Source organism: Equus caballus, chromosome 1, assembly GCF_041296265.1.
Source record: "Equus caballus isolate H_3958 breed thoroughbred chromosome 1, TB-T2T, whole genome shotgun sequence".
Taxonomy (NCBI): domain Eukaryota; kingdom Metazoa; phylum Chordata; class Mammalia; order Perissodactyla; family Equidae; genus Equus; species Equus caballus.
The window spans coordinates 1,769,215-1,789,525 of record NC_091684.1 but is presented as its reverse complement, the minus strand read 5'-3'; the positions used below and the strand labels follow the sequence as shown (position 1 = coordinate 1,789,525).

The following is a 20,311-nucleotide window of genomic DNA, read 5'->3' as shown; positions in this document are numbered from 1 at the left end:
CGCACACGTGGGCGGCTCCACTTTGCCCCGGATTTTTCCCAAGGGCATCTATCCTTGTCGGGGACAGAGCCCAGGAGGAAAGCCACAGCCCAGCTGGGAAGAGGAGGCTGGAGCTTGGGGCTTCCAGGGGTGGGGGGCACCACCAGCAGGGCCCAGAGATCTGTGCTCCAAGGCAGAGGAGGTTCCAGAAACCCAGCAGGCCCTAGTAGCAGGGGGCTGGAATGCAAGCCATTCCAAGGGAGCTTGGTCAGCCCAGGCTTTCCATGAGCCCCAGGGAGGCCACAGACACCTGCAAGGCCCCACAGGCCCCGATGCCTGGGCAGGTGTGGGCCCTTACCTGGAAGGCCAGGTACGCCTCCGACAGGAGCAGCCTTGCAGGCTGGTACAGGTCCATCTCAAGTAGAACCTCCGCTTTGAGGGTCCACAACTGGGGAAAGGATGTTCCATCCAGGCCTCTCCCCGTCTCTTCGTTTATCTTCAAAATCTAAAAGACACGGCAGGCCTGCACTGCCACGGCCTCTGAAGTCTGTGCCCGCGGCTCCTCGGCAAAGGAGGTGGGAGCGCCTCCAAGGAGCCTGTGTCAGAGCAGGAGGCTGTGTCGTCGGCCCAGGTTCCGACCAGGCCCTGTGCCTCTGTGAGTTTTCCCTCCTGGGACACCTGTCTCCTCTACACCTCACACCCAACCAAGCCCACCACCAAGTGCGTCAGAGCCGGTTCCTGGGCCTCTCCAACTCCCTCTTGGGCTCTGAATTCTGTGTCCCCCCTACCCTGCCCCAGCTCCCTCCTCCTGGCTATCTTCCTGTACCAGGTAGCACCCTGACCAGCGTGCAGTGGTCACTGAGCTCTTGCAACTCAGCCTGATGCACGAGGGACCCTCAGCAGCCCTGGGTGCAGGTTGCGGGCTGAGCCTGTCCTGCAGGAGGAGCCAGCATGCTCTGAGGTCTTGGTGTTTTTCTACCCCGAGCATTGACTTTGGGAGCTCTCAAATGGAATCCCAGGGTGACAGGTCCTCTGTGACTTCAGAGCATGGGGTTGGGATGGTTACTTTCCTTTATGGGTGAGCCCATATGAGCTCAGCCCACCGTGTCAGGGAGAGCTAGTCAGGGGTCAGACCTCCTGGGCCCTCCCTTCCGGGCAACATGGTCTCTGCTGGGGACCCGTCTGTGCCCCCTCCAGCCCATCTTCTCTGAAGGGTTGCGTGGGCCCTGGCAGGCCTGTTCTGTGGTGGCTTGCAGGCTCGTCCTCTGGGGAATCCCAGGGCCCCGCAAGGAGGGGCTCACCCATTCCTAGGAAACCAGCACAAGGGTTTGGACCCAGTGCGCAGTTAAGACAAGTCCTGGCTCACTGGCTGGAGCTGCAGTCCTGTCACCACCCCCTGGGCTAGGACTGAGGCACTTCTGGCAGAGGGGGGTACCTTATCCCTCGCCATGAGGGGCTGCATCTCTGCTTGCTGGACTGCAGTTATGGCCTCATTCAGTGCTCGCAGACTCTCTTCTAATAGTGGTTCCTTGTCTTTCTCCTTCTTCAAGGCAATTTCTTTTCTGCAGCTAATATAAGTAAAATAGACAAGATGCCCAAGAAGAAAAACAATGGCCAAGAAATAACTGAAAATGCTCAATTTCATTAGTAACCAAAGAAATATAAATTAAAATAGCTGCAAGAAGCCACTATTCACTCACGTGTTTACAGAGATTTTAAAAAATTCCAATGACTTAGCGGCACATATGACTCCCAATTTTACGTTTCTAGGCCATTCTCTCTTCCAAATTCCGGACTCATGCATCCAGCTGCTAATCTGCTATCCTGACCTGGACGTTTAGTACGCATCTCAAACTCCGGAGCAGAACTCACCCTGCCTGGAAAGGCAACTTTCCTCTGTGCGCTGGCGCCAACCCCAAGGGGCCCACACAGCTCCAGCTTCCCATTGTCTGTCCTCGTGGTGTGTCTTCAATTGCCACCTCCCTCACCTTCGCCACTCCAGCTGGACTCCTGTAAACTCTCCGTCCTCAGTCTCCCTCCCCTTGCACGGCCTCAGCCTCAGAGATGCCCGCACACAGGAGGGGTCAGTGAGTGATAAACTGCACCACAACCAGGTACCGCCTCACCCCCGGGCCGAGGCCCCACAACACCCACTGCCCGGTGGTGGTGAGAGATGGGGGCCAGGGGCTAGGAGAGGACACAGCCGGAGCAGGGCTGGCTGCCCAAGTCCTTCTTTCTTTACAGGTGAGCTTGTGTCAGCTGAGAGTCAGCAGCCAGGAGGATGCACCACAGGTCCCCTGAACGTACCTCGCCTGCTCCATCTCTCCAAGGTACATCTGCCCGACCACTTCCTCATGGTAGGCAGCTGCTTCTCGCAGCTTCAACTCGGAACAGACCAGGGCAAGTCTGGGGGCAAGAAGGAGTGTCAGCACCGTCACAGTGAACACAGGGGATCAGTCAGACTGCACTGGCCTTAGTGTGCTTGATAAAAATTGGTAAATGCAAACAGAGATGTATAATTTGATATTTTCAATAATTTTTAAAGCTAAGAAAAATTATTAGGGAAAAATAACAGGTGGCTCTATCAAATTTCAGGTGGAAAAACATTTCAACACCGGTTCAGGTATTTCACTCAGTAGGCACTTGTGTTTGCGTGTCAGGGTCCCCTTTAGGGAAAGGTGAGGCACCATGGGGCTCTGACCCCTGCCACAGCTCAGGCAGAGGCTGCTGTGATCCTTGTGTAAAGCGATTTTATTTGAAGTGATTTCAAGCCTACAGAAAAGTTGCTCAAACACTGCACAGAACCCCTGCTGGTCCTTCAGCCAGACCCCCTCGGCGGCCGCTTCGCCGCTGCCTCCACTGCGCCTCTCCCTCGCACCCCCCCCCCCCCCGCCCCCACTTCTCTCTCCCCTTCTCTCTCTCTCTCTCTCTGTCTCTTTTTCTGGACTATTTGAGAGTAAGTTGAAGACACAATGCCCCTTTATTCTAATAGTGTGTATTTCCTTAGAACAATGATATTCTCTTAAGGACCAGGGAGAAATTTAAAAATAAAAATTCTATTTTTGCGTTCAAGTATTTTGATTTATTTGGCTTTAAAAATCATAGGGACTTTATTATTTACAGAAATAGTCAACTACAGAATTAATATTTTAATTCTGTTTGCTTTTACATTGCTGTGGGGAAACTTTCACTTTAGCCACTTAGACGCTTCCCAGTTTCCCTGAAAGTAAAACAGGTGTACAGACCGAAGGTGGTAGAGATCTTTGAGGCTCTTGCTTTCTACCACGGAGGCTGCAATCACTACACCCATCTGCAGGACCGGGATCGTGAGCTCATCAAGGGACATCTTCTGCAGGGCCCTGACCAAGTGGTCCAGATAATATAAACTGTATGTCTACATAAATAGACAAGAAACATGTGAGGTCAGAGACGGGGAGGAAAGTCAGGCCACTTGCTCATCAGGTCTCTCTTTAAAGAACTCTGTCCTTCACAGTGCCCAGCACACGGATGATGTTCAACAAGCGGGTTTGTTGACTGAACGAATGGATGTTGTGCTCTCTTCCTTCTTGCCTTCAGTGGCTTTCACTTAGTCATGTGTAATTACCTATAATATTCAGCACCCAAGTTTAGCTAAAGATGCTCACAAAACAATCTGTTTATGTATTGATTCAAATTAATGTTTTTATTTTTTTCCACTAAAAACTACTGGTCCATTAGAAAACAGAACTTTTTATGTGCACAAACAACTGCTTTAAAATTTAATATAGATAGAGAAGAACTGATAATTCTTGTAAAGTCGCACTATGCTTTTTTTTTTTTTTTTTTTTTTGCTGAGGAAGATTCACCCTAAGGCTAACATCTGCGCCAATCTTCCTCTATCTTGCATGTGGGTCACTGCCACAGCATGGCCGCCAATGAGTGGTGTAGGTCCATGCCTGGGAACTGAACCCGGCCCCTGAAGCAGACCACGCCAAACTCAACCACTAGGCCATGGGGCTGGTGCCAATGTTGGACTAAGTTTGATAAAACAATTATTCTTCAGTAGAAAATTAGAAAAGTTAGATGAACTATTTTAAAAATCTGCTTAAAAGCATGAAAGAGTGAATAATGCTGGGAAAAATTACTGGGCCAAGAGCTATAAAAAGATGGAAATCCAGAGGCATGAACCTGGCCTATTGGGGTACATTTGTCCTGGGGGTGTCTGCTGATTGAAGAGGCAGCTGAGACGTTGAATGGTACTTCTGATTTTTTCTCTGCATAATGGACACAAAACACTGGAGCTGAGAGCCCACTAAAAGCTAAATGCCCAGGTTGAGTCCCCAAACAGTTGCACCTTAGAATTCAGGGTGCTCTAGAAGCAGAGCAGCCCTCTCGGGGCCTACATCCAAGCCCAGGGGCATTTGCGTGGCCTGGAAAGCATGTGGTTCTTTGAGAGATCAATAATTGATAACTCCTGGCAAGGTTGATCAAGAAAGATGGGGTGGGGGAACCACAGAAAGCTCTACAGATCCTACAGACCCCAAAAGGTCATAAACGGATATTAAGAACAACACTACATCAAATGGAAAATCCTAGAAAAACAAAGCCCACAAAAATTATTACAAGAAGAAATAGAAAATATGAAGAGCTCTATAACTATTAAATAAATTGGATCTGTAATTTAATATCTTCACAAATAGAAGACCTAGAGGCTTCACCAGGGAATTCCTCCAAACACTTAAGGAAGAAATAATTCATACAAATTCTCCCCAAGAATAGTAAAAAAAAAAAAAAAACAACAGGGAATACTTCCTAACTGACTGAAAAGGTCAGGGTGACACTGTGATATAATAAGAAACACATATTTGACCTTTGTCCCTGGTTCCTGGTGCTGAGCTCCTAAAACCCTCAGGTGTCCCAACTGACGGGGGTAAGAGGAGCATCCTGTGCTACTCCTCAGCCCCTTCCAACAGCTCCTGAGTTCATGGTCATGACGAGACTTGTGGCAGCCCCTGGACAGCTCCAGGACGGGCTGGGGGCCAGAGGAACCAAGCTTGTGATCAGAGGGCTGGACCTCTGGGGACAGGAGAGGGGCTGGGGATGGATCAGTCACCAAGGCCAACGACCTCATCCATCACGCCTGTGTCATGGAAACTCCACAAAAACCCTAACAAAGGGGTCTGGAGAGCTTCTGGGTTGGTGGACACATCACCTGTCATGAGGGTGGCGCATCCCCACTCCAGGGGACAGAGCTCCTGTGCTGGGGACCCTTCCACACCCACCCTGGACCTCCTTATCTGGCTGTTCACTGCATCCTTTATACCATCCTTTACAACAAACTGACAATCGATAACAAGGCGCCTCCCTGAGCTCGGTGAGCTGGTACAGCAAGTCATCGAGCCTGAGGAGGAGTCATGGGAGCCTCGGTTTGCAGCCAGGCCAGAGAGAAGTGGGATGGCAGGGACCCAATACTCATGATGGGCTCTGAAATGGGGGCAGTCTTGAGGGACTGAGCCCTTGACCTGTGGGGCCTGCTCTAACTCCAGGTAATTGGTGTCAGGACTGAGTTAATTTGTAGGACAGCCAGCTGGTGTCCACGGAGAACTGGCTGTTGGTGTGGAACTTCTGGTGTCAGAAGTGTTGGAACAAAACACAGTTCAGAGTCAGCATAACCTTTTGCCAAATCCTGACAAGGGTGTAGCATGACAGGGAAATCAAACACTCACCTTTCTCATGAACATAGAGGCAAACACCCCAAACAAGATATGAGCCAGTTTAACCTGACAACGCAGACATGAGTGCTGCCTCCAACCAAAGTGACTGCATTCTGACAGCCCTCAGAGAGAAACCAGCATAATTAAAGGAGTGAAGGAGACAAACATTACCCCTGGATGGATGGACACAAATTTTTGATAAAAATATACAGCCATTCATGATTAAAACTCATAGCAGGGGCTGGGCTGGTGGTGCAGTGGTTAAGTTCGCACATTCTGCTTCAGCAGCTTGGGGTTCACCAGTTCAGAGCCTGGGTGCAAACCTATGCACCGCTTGTCAAGCCATGCTGTGGCAGGTGTCCTACATATAAAGCAGAGGTAGATGGGCAAAGATGTTAGCTCAGGGCCAGCCTTCCTCAGCAAAAGGAGGAGGGTTAGAGGTGGATGTTAGCTCAGGGCTAATCTTCCTCAAAAAAAAAAAAAAAAAAAAAACTCGTAACAAATAGAAATAAAGGAACCTTCTCAGTCAATAAGGAATATCTATAAAAACCTACAAAAAACATCAATTATACTTAATAGTAAAATGTCAAAAACTCCCCCATTGAGATAGAGAGCAAGATAAGGGTGTATGCTGTCACCATTTTTATTCAACGTTATGCTGGAGGTCCTAGCCAGTAGAGTAAGGCAAGATAAGGAAATACAAGGTATAGTGATTGTAAAAATTGTTTACAGGAGTGATGTCATCATCATGGTGGAGTGAGCTTGCCCAGGACTCTCTCCCCTCCAACATACAACAAAAAGGAGCAACCATATTCCAACAGAAAACATCCTAATAGCACAGGAATCCTCAGAGACCCACAGCAGCCAAATGACGGAGGGCTGAGTTGCTGGAGCCCCCCTCGGAGAAGCTGGAACCGGGTAGGAGAGAACTTCGCTCCCTCCCCTAGAGACTGGGATTGCTGCCATGGGAGGCTCCCTGAGGGAAGGAGTGGGGGAGTGGTCGCACGTCCACAGGATCACCCAGGACTCCCTAATACCCTTGCAGCCTAGAGGGAAGCCCTCTAATGGGGTGAAAGCTTTCACGTGGGGTGACCTCGTCAAGCCAAGACCCCAGGAGACCAGATAGCGAGAGCTGATTGGGAAACCTTGGACTTCAATGCAGGAGAAAGCACTACTCCTCTGATCTGTGCCACACCGCACCATCTTGGCTGAAGGTGGAGGGCTCAGAATACATGGCTCTCGACCCCCACCCAGTGGCGATAGGCGACAGTGGTAATGTCACAATGGGAAAAACCCACAGTTCCAGCATCCAGCAGTTCATCAAAACTCCAGACCAGAGAGAAAATGACACGCACTCAGAATTTAGTCCTAGGGATGCAGAAATAAGTAAACTAAACGACAATGAATTTAGAATAGCTATTGTCAAAAAACTCAGTGAGGTAAAAGAGAATATAGAGAAACAATTCAACAAGTTCAGGAGCTACTTCGCAAAAGAGATTGAAACTATAAAGAAGAATCAATCAGAAACACTACAGATGAAAGACACAATGGAAGAGATAAAACAAAATACAGACTCCCTGAATGCTCGTGTGGACACCACAAGGAGCGAATCAGCATAACTGAAGATAGACATGGTGAGATGCTCCAGACAGAGGAGGAGAGGGAACTGAGACTAAAAGGAAATGAAGAAAGTCTCTGAGAAATATCCGACTCAATGAGGAAATGCAACATAAGAATTATAGGTATCCAAGAAGGTGAAGAGAAGGAGAATGGAGCAGAAAGTGTGCTCAAAGAAATAATAGCAGAGAACTTCCCAAATCTAGGGAATGAGAGAGAAATGTGTGTGGAGGAAGCTTTCAGATCCCCTAGATTTGTCAATGTAAAAAGACCTACTGCAAGGCATATAGTAGTAAAACTGACAAAAATGAATGACAAAGAAAGAATACTCAGGGCAGCAAGACAGAAGAATATAACCTACAAAGGAACCCCTATCAGGCTTTCAGCAGATTTCTCTGCAGAAACCTTACAAGCTAGGAGAGAATGGAATGATATATTCAAAACTTTAAAACACAAAAATCTTCAGCCAAGAATACTCTATCCAGCAAAAATATCCTTCAGATATGAGGGAGAAATTAAATCTTTCCCAGACAAACAAAAGCTAAGGGAATTTGTAGCCATGAGAATCCCCCTACAAGAAATCCTCAAGAAGGCCCTCATACCTGAAAAAAGAAAAAAAAAAATGGAGAAAGGGGTCACAAAACAGAGAGTAAGGAGACAAATAGATAGAATCAGAATAGGATAGAAAACATTCAACTATAGCATAAGGATAAAGGGAAAGATAAAACAAAGACAATCTTGTCACTTTAACCACAAACTCACAGCACAAGTTGGAATAAGATATGAGAATAAAAACTTAGGAGGAGAGGAGGAAAGGGACTGAATCAGTTTAGACTAAGGAAATAAGAGGCCCTCAGAAAATGGACTATGCTATGCACAAGATTCTGAATACAAACTTCAGGGTAGCCACTAAACTAAAAAGCAGAAGAGAAACACAAAAAATAAATACGAAAAAAAACTAAGAAACACAGCATAAGAAACTGCAGAAATCAATGGGTAGACCAAAACACACAGGATGAAAAACAAAGGAAATGCAGGAAAACTGGAAAACGAGTGACAGAATGATGGAATTAAGCCCTCATACATAAATAATCACCCTCAATGTAAACGGATTGAACTCTCCAATAAAAAGACACAGAGTGGCAAGATAGATTAAAGAACAAGATCCAACAATTTGTTGCCTCGAGGAAACACATCCCATCTCCAATGACAAATACAGGCTCAGAGTGAAGGGGTGGAAGACGATACTCCAAGCTAATGGCAAACCAAAGAAAGCAGGTGTCGTAATACTTATATCAGACAAAGTAGACTTCAAGATAAGGCAGGTAAGGAGAAATAAAGAGGGGCAATATATAATGATCAAAGGGACACTCCATCAAGAAGAAATAATGCCTATAAATATCTATGCACCCAACGCAGGAGCACCGAAGTTCATAAAGCAACTAGCAACAAAAAGAAGATATTATCAAAAATAACACAATAATAGTAGGTGACCTCAACACCCCACTCACATCATTGGACAGATCATCCAGACAGAAAATCAACAAGGAAACAGTGGAATTAAAAGAAAAGCTAAACCATTTGGACTTAATAGACATATATAGAACACTCCATCCAAAAACAGCAGAATACACATTCTTCTCAAGTGTGCATGGAACATTCTCAAGGATAGACCATATGTTGGGAAACAAGGCAAGCCTCTATAAATTTAAAAAAATTGAAATAATAACAAGCATCTTCTCTGATCATAATGCTATAAAGCTAGAAATTAATTACAAGAAAAAAGCTGAAAGAGGGACAAAGATGTGGTGATTGAACAATATGCTATTGAACAAGCAATGGATCATTGAAGAAATTAAAGAAAAAATCAAAAAATACCTGAAGACAAATGAAAATGATAACATCCCACACCAACGCATATGGGGTACAGCAAAAGCTGTATTAAGAGGGAAATTCACTGCAATACAGGCACACCTTAACAAACAAGAAAAATCCCAAATAAGCAATCTCAAATTACACCTAACTGAATTAGAAAAAGAAGAACAAACAAAGCCCAAAGTCAGCAAAAAAAGAGAAATAACAAAAATCAGAGCAGAAATAAATGCTATTGAAACAAAAAGGCAGTAGAAAGGATCAATGAAACAAAGAGCTGGTTCTTTGAGAAGACAAATAAAATTAACAAACCCCTAGCCAGACTTACAAAGAAAAAAAGAGAGAAAGCTCAAATAAACAAAATCAGAAATGAAAGAGGAGAAATAACAACAGACGCCACAGAAATACAACGGATTATAAGAGAATACTATGAAAAGCTATATGCCAACAAAATGGATAACCTAGAGGAAATGGATAAATTTTTAGACTCTTACAACCTCCCAAAGCTAAGTAAGGAAGAAACAGACAATCTGAACAGACCAATGACAAGGAAAGAGATTGAAACAGCAATCAAAAGCATCCCAAAGAATAAAAGCCCAGAACCAGATGGCTTTCCTGGGGAATTCCACCAAACTTTCAGAGAGGATTTAATGCCTATACTTTTCAAGCTATTCCAAAAAATTAGGGAGGATAGAACACTTCGTAACACATTCTATGAGGCCAACATCACTCTGATACCAAAGCCTGACAAGGACAGCACGAAAAAGGAGAACTACAGGCCAATATCACTGATGAACACAGATGCAAAAATTCTCAACAAAATTCCGGCAACCCAAATTCAGCAATACATCAAAAGGATTATACATCCCGATCAAGTAGGATTCATACCAGGGACACAGGGATGGTTCAACATCTGCAAATCAATCAATGTGATACACCACATCAACAAACTGAGGAATAAAAACCACATGATCATCTCAATAGATGCAGAGAAAGCATTTGACAAGATCCAACAGCCATTTATGATAAAAACTCTTAATAAAATGGGGATTGAAGGAAATTACCTCAACATAATAAAGGCCATATACGACAAACCCACAGCCAACATCATACTCAATGGGTAAAAACAGAGTGCCATCCCCCTGAGAACAGGAATGAGACAAGGATGCCCTCTATAACCACTCTTATTCAACACAATACTAGAGATTTTGGCCATAGCAATTAGGCAAGAGAAAGGAATAAAAGGAATCCAAATAGGGAGTGAAGAAGTGAAACTCGCTGTTCGAAACGACATGATCTTATACATAGAAAACCCCAAATAATCCATTGGAAAACTATTAGAAACAATCAACAACTACAGCAAAGTTGCAGGGTATAAAATCAACTTATATAAATCAGTAGCATTTCTATACTCTAATAACGAACTGACAGAAAACACAATACCATTCACAATCATAACAAAAAGAATAAACTACCCTGGGGTGAATTTAACTAAGGAAGTGAAAGACCTATACAACGAAAACTACAAGATTTTCCTGAAAGAAATTGATGATGACATAAAGAGATGGAAAGACTTTCCATGCACATGGATTGGAAGAATAAACATAGTTAAAATGTCCATACTACCTAAAGCAATGTACAGATTCAATGCAATCCCAACCAGAATCCCAATGACATTCTTTACAGAAATGGAACAAAGAATCCTAAAATTTGTATGGGGCAACAAAAGACCCCGAATTGCTAAAGCAATCCTGAGAAAAAAGAACAAAGCTGGAGGCATCACAATCCCTGACTTCAAAACATACCACAAAGCTACAGTAATCAAAACAGCATGGTACTGGTACAAAAACAGGTGCACAGATCAATGGAACAGAATTGAAAGCCTAGAAATAAAACCACACATCTACGGACAGCTAACTTTTGATCAAGGAGCTGAGGGCCTTCAATGGAGAAAAGAAAATCTCTTCAACAAATGGTGCTGGGGAAACTGGCCAGCCACATGTAAAACAATGAAAATTGACCATTCTTTTTCACCATTCACAAAAATAAGCTCAAAATGGATCAAAAATCTAAAGGTAAGACCTGAAACCATAAGGCTTCTAGAAGAAAATATAGGCAGTACACTCTTTGACATCAGTATTAAAAGGATCTTTTTGGACACCATGTCTTCTCAGACAAAGGAAACAATAGAAAGAATAAACAAATGGGACTTCATCAGACTAAAAAGCTTCCTCAAGGCAAGGGAAAACAGGATTGAAACAAAAAACAACCCACTAATTGGGAAAAAATATTTGCAAGTCATATATCTGACAAATATATCTGACATATATCTCCATAATATATAAGGAACTCACATAACTCAACAACAAAAAATCAAACAACCCAATCAAAAAATGGGCAGGGGACATGAACAGACATTTCTCCAAAGAAGATATACGGATGGCCAATAAGCACATGAAAAGATGCTCATCATCACTGATCATCAGGGAAATGCAAATCAAAACTACACTAAGATATCGCCTTACAACCATTAGAATGGCAAAAATAACCAAAACAAAAAGTAACAAATGTTAGAGAGGTTGTGGAGAAAAAGGAACCCTCATACACTGCTGGTGGGAGTGCAAACTGGTGCAGCCACTATGGAAAACAGTATGGAGATTTCTCAAAAAATTAAAAATAGAAATAGCATATGACCCAGTCATCCCACTACTGGGTATCTATCCAAAGAACTTGAAATCAGCAATTCCAAAAGTCCCATGTACCCCTATGTTCATTGCAGCATTACTTACAATAGCCAAGATGTGGAAGCAACCTAACTGCCCATCAACTGATGATTGAATAAAGAAAATATGGTGCATATATATATACAATGGAATACTACTCAGCCATAAAATAGGATACAATGGTCCCATTCACAACAACATGGATGGACCTTGAGGGTATTATGTTAAGTGAAATAAGCCAGATAGAGAAAGACAATCTCTGTATGACTCCACTCATATGTGGAAGTTAAACATGGAGACAAAGAGACCAGATTAGTGGCTACCAGGGGAAAGGGGGGTGGGGGGTGGGCACAAAGGGTGAAGTGGTGAACCTACAACACGACTGAAACAATAATGTACAACTGAAATTTCACAAGGTTGTAAACTATCATGATCTCAATAAAAAGTTAAGAAAAAATTGTTTGTAGATGAAATGATTGCATACACACAAAATCCAAAAGAATCCACAGGTAAATTACCAAAATTATTAAGAGGTTAACAAAATTGATGACTGCAAGGTCAACATGAAAACAATATATTTCTATATTTCATGTGGAGTTAAAAAATGAAACAAAAAGGTATATTTATAATAGCATCAAAAATATCAATACATGGAAATAAATCTAACATGTGCATAACCTCCAGGCAGAAACTCAAATCCATTGTTGAGAAGTTAGAGAAGAACTAATTAACAGGGACAGACCATGTTCATGGATTGGAAGACTCAAAAGGACAAAGATATCAATTCTGCCCTAAATCTAAAACAGATCTAGATATTCAATTCAATCACAATCACAGCTCCACCAGGGCTTTAATGGAATCTGACAGGCTGGTTCTAAAAATCACGTGGAAGCAAACGATGGAAAGCGGAGGGGACCTCCAGGACCTGCCTCAAGAGTCAGGTGAGGGGGCGTTCACCTCACATCAAGGTTAGGAAGCTCAGGAATCCAGACAGTGAGATGGTGGTGCACATGTGCACACTTGATTTGTGACAAACGTGGTGCAAAGAAGGTGGGCAAATGCTTCTTCAGTAAATGATGTTAGAACATGTAGATAGCCAGACGTAAAAATCTGAAGCCAGATCCCTCCCTTCATGCCACACACAAACCTACTCCAGGCAGATTATGGGTCTAAATCTCACACGTAAAGCTATAAGGCTCTTGGAAAAACACTGTAAGAGAATATCTACATGACCTTTGGGAAAAGAAGATTTTTTTTTAAAAAAAGAGGACACAAAAAGCACTAGTCACAAGGAAAAAGATTAATACTTTTTATTACTTTAAAACTAGGAATCTCTATTCACGAGAAAACCTCAAGAAAGCCAACGCACGGAGTAGATGGTGATCTGCTGTCCACAAATTGTCACAGTGCTTTTTCCAGAATAGACAAAGAATTCCTTTGCATCAAGAAGGAAAAGACAGACAGTGTAATAAAGTGTGGGCAGTGGATCGGACAGGCCCGTCACAAAGGAGGATCTACAAATGGCCAACAAGCATTGCAAGGCATCCAACCTTGCTGTAACCAGGGAGTGTCCAGTTAAGTCACATGAGATGCTGCCACACATCCACCAACAGTCAAGGTCCAGAAGGTGAGCCACATGAGGCTGGCAAGGCTGTGGGCACAGGGACTCCTGCTCCTGTGGGTGACGTGATCACTTTCTAAGGCAATTTGGCTATATACCCTGTGGTTGAAGATACGCATGCTGTGACCCAGAAATTCTGCTGCTGGGCATGTGCTCCAGACACGTGGGCATGTGGGCACTGAGGTACATGTACACGAATGCCCACAGCAGCTTCCTTTGTAATAGCCATGACCGGAAAGAACCCTAATGTCCATTAACAGTTGAATGGACAAATAGATTGTGGTCCAGTCATGCCATGGAATATCCTACAGCCATGAACATAAAAAAACTGTAGAGACACAAACGAGCACAGAGGAGTCCCACAAACAGAACTGAATGAAAGAAGCCAATACCAAAGATTATACACTGAATGATTCCATTTTTACACAGCACGGAAAACAGGCAGAACGTAGTGGGTTGAATAATGGCCCTCAAAGTCATTAGGTGCTAACACCTGGAACCTGTACATGTGACCTTATGCGGCAAAAAAGGACTGCGGGTGTGATTAAGATAAGGATCCTGAGATGGGGAGATTATCCTCGTGTCCTAAATGTAATCACATGGGTCCCTACAAGAGGAAAGCAGCAGGAGACGTGACACACCAAGGAGAGGCCACGAGAAGACGGAGGCAGAGACTGGGGGTGAGGCAGCCACAAGCCCCAAAGCACCAGGAGCTGGAGGAGGCAAGAGGGATCGTCTCCTGGAGCCTCCAGAGGGAACGTGGCCCCCTGACACCTTGATTTTGGTCCAGTGGTACCAATTTTGGATTTGTGGGCTCCAGAACTATGGGAGAACACATTTCTCCTGCTTAAACCACCTGGTTTGTGGTAACGCGTTATGGCAGCCACAGGACACTAACACACAACTAATGTTCACATTTAGGGGTGTTACTTGGGTGGTGAATGTGTGAGGAAAAGAAGGAAGTGTTTCCCACGGATGAGGGTAGAGTGTGGCTGAGTGTGGGCTGCGGGAGGGGCCGGGGCTGACTGTCCCTGTGCCTTGACCCGGGCGGTGACGTGGCTCCCTTCTGAACAATCCACTAAGTAAAGGCCTGTTCTTGTATTCCTCTTTCTGGGAACATTTCACAATGGAAGACCCTGGCTGGACCTACAAGTCAAGGAGACGATACGGCGGGAATGCAGGCTAGCCAGTGTATTTCCAAGGCCTGGGACAATTTCTTTAAGTCAACTTACTGGCTTCTGGATACTCGATGGGTTAATAGTAAAGTCACTTTTATCTTGTTTAAACACAGACACCACTTCTTCAGGGCAGGAGTAGGAAGCCCATTCTTCTATGCTTGCCGGCAAAGCTTCAGGCAGTTTGCTAGGACTTGGGATTTGATACTGAAAGGCAGAAACGCAGGATTTGCTTTATCAAGTGGAGTTGAAAATGTACGCCCAGGTGTTACAGCTTGAGTAGACAGGTCAGGAGCCTTGAGAAGGCAGTGTCCCTGGAGACCGAGGGCTGCGTGTCTGCACTCTCCCTCGAGCCCCACGGCACATGGCTGCCCTAAGATCCCAGCCCTGGCAGCAGCCAAACCAAAGCCACATTCAGTTTTACCTCCAAACCATGCTCTGACATCACTTTCAAGAGTGCAAACAGACGCCTTCTGCCCTTGCACAGCCAGAGTCTACCTGGGGTGCCCCAGGCTCACGGCCCCTCCCCACCTGCACATCCCACGCTCGGGAAAGGCTGGGTGAATGAGGGCACGAGGACTTCGTGCTGGAGCCCAGGTGTGCGTCACTGGTCTGGAGGGCTGTGCAGACAGGACCACTGTCAGATGGGCTGCAGTGAGCACAGCCACGTGGACATGCAGACACTTCAGAGTGAAAGGTCCGATGTGTGGTACAGGCCACCATGTGATGGAGAAGCTATTTCTCACTCCCCGCCCTGCACACCCAGGACCCAGATCTGCCTGCATGGAGTGACTGTGCAAAGGTATTTGTCTGGTGACTCGCTGTGGCACGAGATAAGCACCAGGGAGAAGACCAGACATCCCATCGTTACCCTCCTAACAACCCCAGGGTGGGTGAGGGTGAGACTTCTGTGTCCATTTTACAGAAGAAACTAAGGCACAGAGTTCCTCAGATCCCACAGTCTGGGAGTGGCCCCTTCTGGGGCCTTTGCCCTCCACTGCCCTGCCTCTGGGACAACCCATGAGGCCGCCTGGGCACAGGCTGGCGCCTAGGACAGCACGGTTACCTGCTTTGGGTCTCTGCCCTTCTCTCTGTCCTTGTCCTTGCTCTTCTCCTTCTCCTTCTCTTTTTTAGGCAACGACAAACGTGAACTAGCTGCTGCTAGAATTTTATTTTCTAAAATTGACTTTCCCGCTGTCAGTAAAGAAACCTGGGAAAAATTAAATCCAAATTTGCAACTGTAAGGACAGACATACCTCCCCACCTTCTTACTACATGCTCAAATCAGGGGTGCTGGTGACCCTAAGGCTTGGAGCGGGAGCCTCGTGTCCACTCTTGTACTGGCCAAGCCAGTGCGCCCACCCCATGCAGAGGCGGCTGCAGCGTCCCTTGTGGTTGGGACACTCGGCCAGCCCTCCTCTACACTCGGGGCATCCCCCCAGGACTCTGGACCAGTGGGGGCGTGGGGGTGAGGGGCAGACACGCTGACCCTCAAGGAGGCTGGTCAGCTCCGTAAAGTGAGTTTAATGTCTAAGTAAGAACGCACTTCAATCACTTCTAGCAGCTCTCCTAAAAGAATTGTTTGCAGCAGGTGGTGGGGGGTAGGGGGTGGCCTGGGACATCTAGAAGACCAAGGATGGCCTTCCCAATCCTTCCTGCTGCCAAGGGGCGACGGCCCTGTTCTCTCCAGCAAGTTACTGAGGGCAGGGGGCAAACTTGCCCTCAGAAGAATGGCCTGTCATGATGGGCACTGTCCTGCTGGGGGTCACTGCCCGCCAGAGAGCCCCGAGAATGACAGGCCATCATCATCAACGAGAGGCCCCTGGGGGGCCCCTGTAAGAGGTGGTGGGGCAGGAGGGGAGCAAGGAGGCCATGAGGGGTGCACAGAAGGTTCCGGAAGCCCAGTGGCAGAGGTGTTCAGGATCTGCGACACCAGGGCTGCCAACAGTCGGGAAGACGTGTGCTTCAGCTGGCTGGCTGCTCCACATGCAGAGGCGTGGGCGACCGTGGTGAGGGTGGGCGGGGGGAAGGTGGGCAAAGGTGTGGGGCTGGTTTCAGAGAGGAGGAAGGGCCCCTCCTCCGAGGAGTTCCAAGCAGGGGGGATGGTGGGGGCAAGAGCGGGATCCCTTTAACACTGACGGAATAAGGTAGAGAGACGCTTGCTCACGTCTCGAAAGTCTTCAGACAACCTGTGCAAGAGCTAACACTCGAGCCCCCAGATTGCGAACCCAGGAGAGCTGAGGACTCGCAGGAGGGCAGCTGCTGCCTCACCTGCCAGATGCGCCTGAGGAAGGTGTAGGCCATGAGGCAGTAGTCCTGGTAGCCGGCAGCACTCGGGGACACCATCAGGGCCAGCAGGATGTGTGCACGGGCCAGCGTTTCTAACTGCCGCACACTTCGCAGGCTTTCCAAGGAGAATGTCCCCCTGTCCTCGGAGCCTGGGCTCTCTGAGGTTGCCTGGGGGGACCTATGTTCCTCTGCAAGACACGAGTGCCCACTGCTGTGAGCACGCCCAAACCAGCATCCATGGGCCTCAGTCATTTCCTCTCTGCCCCTCTCCCAGGCCCTCAAATGGCTCCCAGAGGTCCCACATCGCCCGTCAAAGGGCAGTCATCTAGTCAATGCCCGCCACCTGTCCTGGGGGCCAAGCCACTTCCAGAAGGGGTGACCATGCGTGTAGGGGCCAAGCTGGCCTCAGGGACGGCTGTCCCAGGGCTTCTCCCCGTGCCAGGAGACAACAGGCCTGTCTGCCTGGATGCTGTGGGCCACAGTCGGGGCTGCGAGGAGATGCCCGTCACAGGCCTGGAGTGGTGCCTGGCTGGCATCTTGCAGCTCTGGGGTCTGCTGGTCGGGGCTGGAAGCAATGGAACCTCCCTCCAGGGTTTCACCCTAGCCGATCTGAGATGATGTCCAGACTCACCCAGATGGGGGCTGGACGTTGAGTGGGCGGTCTGCGTGCTGCTAGTGCATGCACACCGGAGGCTGCCCCTTTCCCGGGCCCTGAATTCAGCAGCCCCAGGATGGAGGTTGCCTCAGTGCTGTGAAAGAGGTCCCACTGGAGCAGGCCTGGGCCGGCCATCACAGGCCTCTGCTGCCCGGAGCACCCACCCTGCTGGGGGCGTGGCCCCTCTGGTGTAAGAGCTCTCTTGCTGGCGAGGTGAGACTTCTTCTGAAAGGCTGATGCCCACCACCCCTGCCTCCCATCCGCTCTCCCCATGGAGCAGCATCTGTGCACCCACACCACCTTCCCTTTGGCAGGTTGGATGTGGGAGTACCCTGTGTTTTCCCAGAATGCCCCTGCGCCAAGGCTGTGGGGTCCTGAGAAGACCCCTCATCCACTCTGACAGCAGAGGCTTCCCCACAGAGCAGGCTTGCGTCACCTCCCAGCCCTGCACCAGCCATGCAGGGGCCTCTGGAGCAGCCCCTGGGCCTGTGCCCTGTGTCCACTCCCCCGCAGGAAGGCTGACTGGTTTACTCCAAAATGCTGCTCCCTCCAGGACAGGGTCTCGACCCTGCTGCCCACCAGCATCTCCCCCGGGAGCTGCGACCCCTGGCTGCACCCAGACCTTCTAGGTGGAGCCTCTGGGCTGATGCCTGGGGCATCTGTGGTTTTTAAGCCCCCAACGTTCAGCCACAGCGGGGCTGCCCGAAGCTCCCCCACTCACCAGTACTCCAGCCCAGCGAACCCTCACCTCTCAGCCCAAACCAAACACATCTCCATCCCTCCACAACCTCAGGGACTGAGCTGAGGGACAGAAGGGAGGCAAGCTCTGGCATGGGGTGTGAAGCCCCCTCAGCCCAGAGGTACATTCCTGCATCTGCTCCTGCAGCCTCGGGGCAGGGGCTGGGAGCTGGCCCCAGATCCTGTCTATCAGAACAGGCTGGGCCTTCCTGTTAGTGCGACCCGATAATGGTGGAGCGGGTCCTGAACCCTCTCGCGAGCACGGGCACTGAGGGGCATCCACATGGAACTTTCCAGGGGGCATGCTGCTGGTGAAGGGGTGGGCACTGTGCTGTGTACATGAACTGTGACTCCGAATGAGAGAAGCCATGACTGTTGAAGGGACCTGTGTGCCCAGGAGCCCAGACGGTGGCCAGCCCCCATCCCTGGCCGCGTCTCCTTACCTGCTGGCTCAGGTGTGTCCCTGGCAGGTTTCATCAGCAGCAGCATGTCGATTGCCGACCTCAGGTGGAAGATCACGTCTTCAATAGGAAACTGCTTGTAATACAGCCATTCGCTGAATTCCATGATATAGTCAATTTTCTGCCAGTCACTTTCTGGCTTCTTTGAGATTAAACAAAACAGGAGGGTGTCATTCCCATCGCAAGAACTGTATTGAAGATGTGATCTATAACATGAAGTGGTTTTACTATTTCATCTTCTAGAAGCAAACGGGTTTGTTTTCACCCTGTGTTTACCATAACGAGACCACCTGTGCATCTGCTCTCTTTGTGGCTACCCCGCCCACCTGCCTGTCCTGCCCTGTCCCTCATGGACCCCGAGTGTTGGAGCAGGGCTCCTCAGCAACGCCAGCCTCGAGTGGCTCCCCGCCATCACTCTATCCTCAGCTCTGTGCTTCTCCAGCACACGCTGAATGTGTCCATGAGGCTTTATCTGGATGGTCCTGTGGCTAACTGCAGAGCTGCTGGGGGTGGGGAGGGTGGGAAAGAGCAGGGTGGTGCGCAGGAGCAGGAGTTGATTTGGGAATGCTGGGTTACAACATCAGTAAGATGGAAGCGTGGAGCAGGCAGTGGCACATGTGAGGCCAGAGTGGAGGGAAGTCTGGGCTGGAGACTTAGTTGTGAGGACAATCGGTGCAGGGATGGCATTTAGCCCAGGACACTGGTTGAGGTCACCAGGGAGAGGGGATCATGGAAGGAGGGGATCCAAGCCCTGAGCCTGGGTCCTTCTCCCTCATTAAGGGGTGGGGAGAAGAGAAGGAGGAATAACCCTGAGGGGCAGGGGAACTTGGAAGCCAAGTGAAGGAAGTCCAATGGAGCAGAGGGATGGGCATATGCCCCATCAGGTGGGGTAAGACAGGGCCTCAGAATGACCATGGTGGTTGCTGGTGGCTTTGACAAGAGCTGTGCAAGAGGGGTGATGGGAGGGAGAGTCCCGTTAGAGGGCTGGAGAGAGAATGATCATAGTTTCAGCAGACAGTGCTGGGAAAACTGGGCATCCACATGCTGAAGAAGGGAGTAGGAGCCCTACCTCACGCCAAATACAAAACTAACTTGAAATAAATCAAAGACCTAAATGTAAGAGCTAAAACTATGAAACTCTTAGAAGCAAACTTAGGAGTGAATCTTCATGACCTTGGATTATGCGATTGTTTCTCAGATACAACACCACAAGCACAAGCAACAAAAAGGGGACCAGCCCAGTGGTGCAGTGGTTAAGTTAGTGCACTCCACTTCAGTGGCCTGGGGCTCACGGGTTTGGATCCCAGGCGCAGACTACACACCACTCATCAAGCCACGCTGTGGCAGCATCCCACACGCAAAGTAGAGGAGGCCTGGCACAGATGTTAGCTCGGGGACAATCTCCCTCAAGCAAAAAAAGGAAGACTGGCAATAGATGTTAGCTCAGGGCCAATCTTCCTCACCAAAAAAAAAAAAAAGAGAGAGAGA

The 20,311-nt window shown here is 47.9% G+C and overlaps 1 protein-coding gene across 10 annotated transcripts in view; it reads right to left on the bottom strand.

The window, feature by feature from the left end:
* Positions 1-20,311, bottom strand: part of CFAP46 (cilia and flagella associated protein 46) — a 135,898-nt gene that overhangs the window by 41,026 nt on the left and 74,561 nt on the right. For 7 of the 10 annotated variants that reach the window (XR_011441397.1, XM_023636605.2, XM_023636596.2 and 4 more), the window contains 9 exons: positions 18,806-18,965; positions 16,952-17,157; positions 15,747-15,890; positions 14,738-14,887; positions 3,225-3,373; positions 2,287-2,385; positions 1,852-1,989; positions 1,415-1,547; positions 338-484 (listed from right to left, as the gene is read on the bottom strand). Coding sequence is in view for 8 of the 10 variants with exons in the window: in XM_023636605.2 (XP_023492373.2) it covers positions 338-484; positions 1,415-1,547; positions 1,852-1,989; positions 2,287-2,385; positions 3,225-3,373; positions 14,738-14,887; positions 15,747-15,890; positions 16,952-17,157; positions 18,806-18,965 (1,326 nt within the window). In the remaining 2 variants the exon portion in view is untranslated. The remainder of the gene's footprint in view (positions 1-337; positions 485-1,414; positions 1,548-1,851; positions 1,990-2,286; positions 2,386-3,224; positions 3,374-14,737; positions 14,888-15,746; positions 15,891-16,951; positions 17,158-18,805; positions 18,966-20,311) is intronic. The other 3 variants (XR_011441398.1, XM_014732978.3, XM_070275518.1) reach the window with 1 other exon arrangement.